This window comes from Corvus brachyrhynchos, unplaced genomic scaffold, assembly GCF_000691975.1.
Source record: "Corvus brachyrhynchos isolate BGI_N302 unplaced genomic scaffold, ASM69197v1 scaffold376, whole genome shotgun sequence".
NCBI lineage: Eukaryota > Metazoa > Chordata > Aves > Passeriformes > Corvidae > Corvus > Corvus brachyrhynchos.
In genome coordinates, this window is record NW_008238966.1 from 464,269 (window position 1) to 467,773 (window position 3,505).

General features: G+C 38.4%; 1 protein-coding gene across 1 annotated transcript in view; it reads right to left on the minus strand.

Moving 5' to 3' along the window:
- The window catches only part of CYSTM1 (cysteine rich transmembrane module containing 1), a 66,384-nt gene extending 62,885 nt beyond the window's left edge, over nucleotides 1-3,499 (minus strand). Inside the window, exon 1 of the mRNA XM_017738678.1 lies at nucleotides 3,436-3,499. Within this exon, the coding sequence (XP_017594167.1) occupies nucleotides 3,436-3,467 (32 nt within the window). The 5' untranslated portion in view covers nucleotides 3,468-3,499. The remainder of the gene's footprint in view (nucleotides 1-3,435) is intronic.
- Nucleotides 3,500-3,505: the final 6 nt, after the last annotated feature.

Sequence of the window (3,505 nt, forward strand, 5' to 3'; positions counted from 1 at the left end):
TGTTTCTTTTCTTTCTTTCTTTCTTTCTTTCCTTCTTTCTTTTTTTTTTATTTACATTCTCAAACATAGAGCAATTTCACTTTTTTTTTCTCCTTTTAACAAAAAAAAAAAATAGAATTTGAATTTGGAGGACGTTTCTCCGTTAGCATAAAACCACTTAAAAGGTGGTTGTATTTCAATGGTAAGTTACTTGACAGTGTCCCTTTAACTTAAAAATAAAATAATGTCAGTATTGCAATGAATTTCAAGTTTTCTTGCACGTAGTCATTATAAAGTAGCTTTTATCATGCTCTTGGACCTATTCTACAAGACATTTAAAAGCATATAATCAAGGAAAATATAAGGCATACTTCTCAGGAATTAGGTATCTTGGCACATTTGAGCATACTGTCTTTTTTTAAAACAACACATATGGTCAAATATACCTTTCTTCTTCTAACATTAAACAGGGTTTTCTGCTCTGATTTGTTTTAAATACTGAGATATTAGAGCCTTGGTAAAGTACCGAGCACCTCCGGGAAAACAAAAATTAAACCAAAAAAAAGCAGAAAAATAAATCAAAAGAAAACTAAAACAACCAGGAGCAAAATCCCACGAATCTTTACAGTCATTTTAGTCTTTCGTTATCATCATTCATCAAGTCCTTGAACATACAGAACGTGCGTTAAAAGAAGAAAAAAACCAAACCAAAACAAAAAACCAAGGAAACACGCAGAAGAAACCCAAAACGAGACAAAAACTGACCACAAGTTCTCGGCCACTGTTCACAGAACTGCCCGCGGGCTGTTCCAGGCTGTACTGGTTTGACTGGAACCGCGCGGCCCGTGCGCTTCTCGAGTCAGCCGGATCCTGGGCAGGATCCGGGCGGCGCGGGCGAGGAAGACCACGGGAGCAGCCTGCCTCGTTAGCGATGCTCCCAGGAGCCGGGAGGGACGGAAGGACACTCTGCCGTGCTCTCCTCGCCTCCCGCTACTTATTGCTGGGAACGCACCGCGGCGGCGTGGAACTACGGGCGCCGGAGCGGAGCGCGTCCGTCGGCAGCGCGACAACTTTGGGGAGGGCAGTGAACAGCAGGACCGAGACAATCAATCAAGTAGCAAAACCAAAGCAATTAAATTCCTAACTACGTCTAGCAGCATGGAGAGTGCAGTCCCGACACATCACAGTTGAAGTACAATAATCGCTGGAACTGCCCATCCAGAGCCTCCGATTCAGAAGGTTATCAGACACGTTTACATGCAATTGAGAACCATTTCAAATGTCACATTACGCACTCTGAAAAGCTTATTCCACTACTGGGAAATAGGAAAAGTGCACATTAAAGCAATTTTAAACATTTCCAGTGATTGTTTAAAAAGAAACAGAAACACCTCGCTACCAGCATCTTGTGTTTAACTTTCTGTGAACACTAACAGCAAACTTCTTTCAAGGGCAATAATGCATGGTACAATGGAAACAGCTTGTTTTGACACTTACAGTACATCTCAAAAAAACCAAAAAAAAAAACCAAAAACAAAACCCAAGAAGAAAAAGGGAATCATAATTTCAACCGGGAATAAAACGACAGCAGGAAATCAAATTCTTTAAAACAAGCTTTTTTTTTGTTTTCTCCCCACCCTTCCAAAACTCCATCCTTGCCCCTCGGTAAAGAAGTGCTGGCAGCTCCTGCTCACACAGGAGCAGCTCAGGTCTACCTGACCCCTAACTCAGCCAAGACCATTCAGCAAAATGATTGCATTCCCAAAAAACTTCCGAGTGGAACAAGATTCTAGTTTCTCTGAAACGCTCTCTACTGAATTCCAGCCAAGAAAAGAAAAGAAAAGAAAAAACAAAAAATAAAGTTTTGTTTTCACTGTTTAAGGCATCTTTTTTTTATAACATTTTCTCTTCACTCGCAATGATGATAGTCATGCAGCAGTTTAATGATAAAAATATATTAATATTTTTACTATACAGCAGCAAGAAGTTAGTCAATTAAAAGCACACCAACTTTTTTTAAAAGAAAAAAAAAAAAAAAACAACCCAACATAACCGAAAACAACAAAGACAACCTGTAAAAGTCTATTATTATTCTTATTATTATTACAAACAATTTCAATTTGGAGAACACACCTGGACAGATTAGTGTTCTGACAAATCTGTGTTTCCCTAGCCTAGGCTTTGAGCAGAGCCCGCGCGCGGCGGGAGCTGGGACGGGGAGGGCAGGGCACGGCCAGGCTCGCCAGGTATGTAGCCAGTAATAATAACTAGCACCACAGCTACATGGAAATAATCCGTTACGGACACACACCGGCTTGGCTTTCACTGTCCAACCAAACTCCGACCCCCATGGCTCAGTGGGATCACGCTGCCCTCGTGCTGCACTGGTTCCTAACAGGCCTACGGAAGTTAACAGGGATCAAAGCATCGGTCCGGACCTCTCACGAGTTCAGGAGATAGTGCTAGTGCCAGTGGCGACACAGAAAGACTCGCTACCTGCTGTCCAAAAACAGGTGCACTGGAAACCGCTGCACGTCAGGTTAAGTACTTTAAGTACACAGAATAAAAAAAATATATTATGAACAATACAAGTACATCTCATATACACAATAATGACAATACGCCTACTCAGTTGTAAACCAAACAGGTGCAGAAAAAAAATATTATGGGAGGAAATTCTTTACTTTTCGTTTTTTTTTTTCTCTCTCTCTCTCTTTTTTTTTTTCCTTTTCCCCTTTCCTTTTTTTTTTTTTTTTTACTATTTGAAGAACTTTGGTTCAAACGTAAAAATCACAAGTTAGCAAATTTCATTTAAATGCCTTTTTTAATAATTTTTCTTCATGTTCACAGAAGTTTCACTGACCATTTTTATATGTTTAAGGTCCAGATGCAATGCATATTGTATAAAAGAGAGCACTTATTGTTTACCTTGCATGAATTAAACCTACGTACCTTTTAACTCTACAAACTTCTGCATAACATTTAGACAAAGCTCAGACACACAGCATGCCTAGCCCTCATATATATATACACATCTCTAATCACAGGTATATAGGGTGTCAAATATACTATAGTAACCTCCATGTAAGGTTCGAAATTTGGTAACAAAATGAGAAGAAAAAACTAAAAATATTATTTTACGTGTTCTAAAATATCTCTTTTTTTTTTTTTGTGCTAAAGTCAAATGTTAGCTCAACATGAAAAGGACTTTTTTTTTATATAATTCAGCAATATTATAATCTTGACCATTTTTGCAAACACTTTTAATAATAATAGCTTAAACGTGTACAAAAGTTCTCGGTTAATTAGGGAAATAAACACTCAGTTCTTTATATTTTTAATCAAGTAGGAAACACAGTTCATATATAATCTTATTACTTTTTTTTTTTTTTGACTCTTTTTTTTTTTTGTGTGTTTTGTTTTTTTTTGTTTTGTTTTGTTTTAGCAGCTGCTTACTGTTTGATACGGTGGGTAAAGTGGAGGAACATCCAGCGATGGGTGGCGGGTCTGAGGCGCTGCTGCTGCC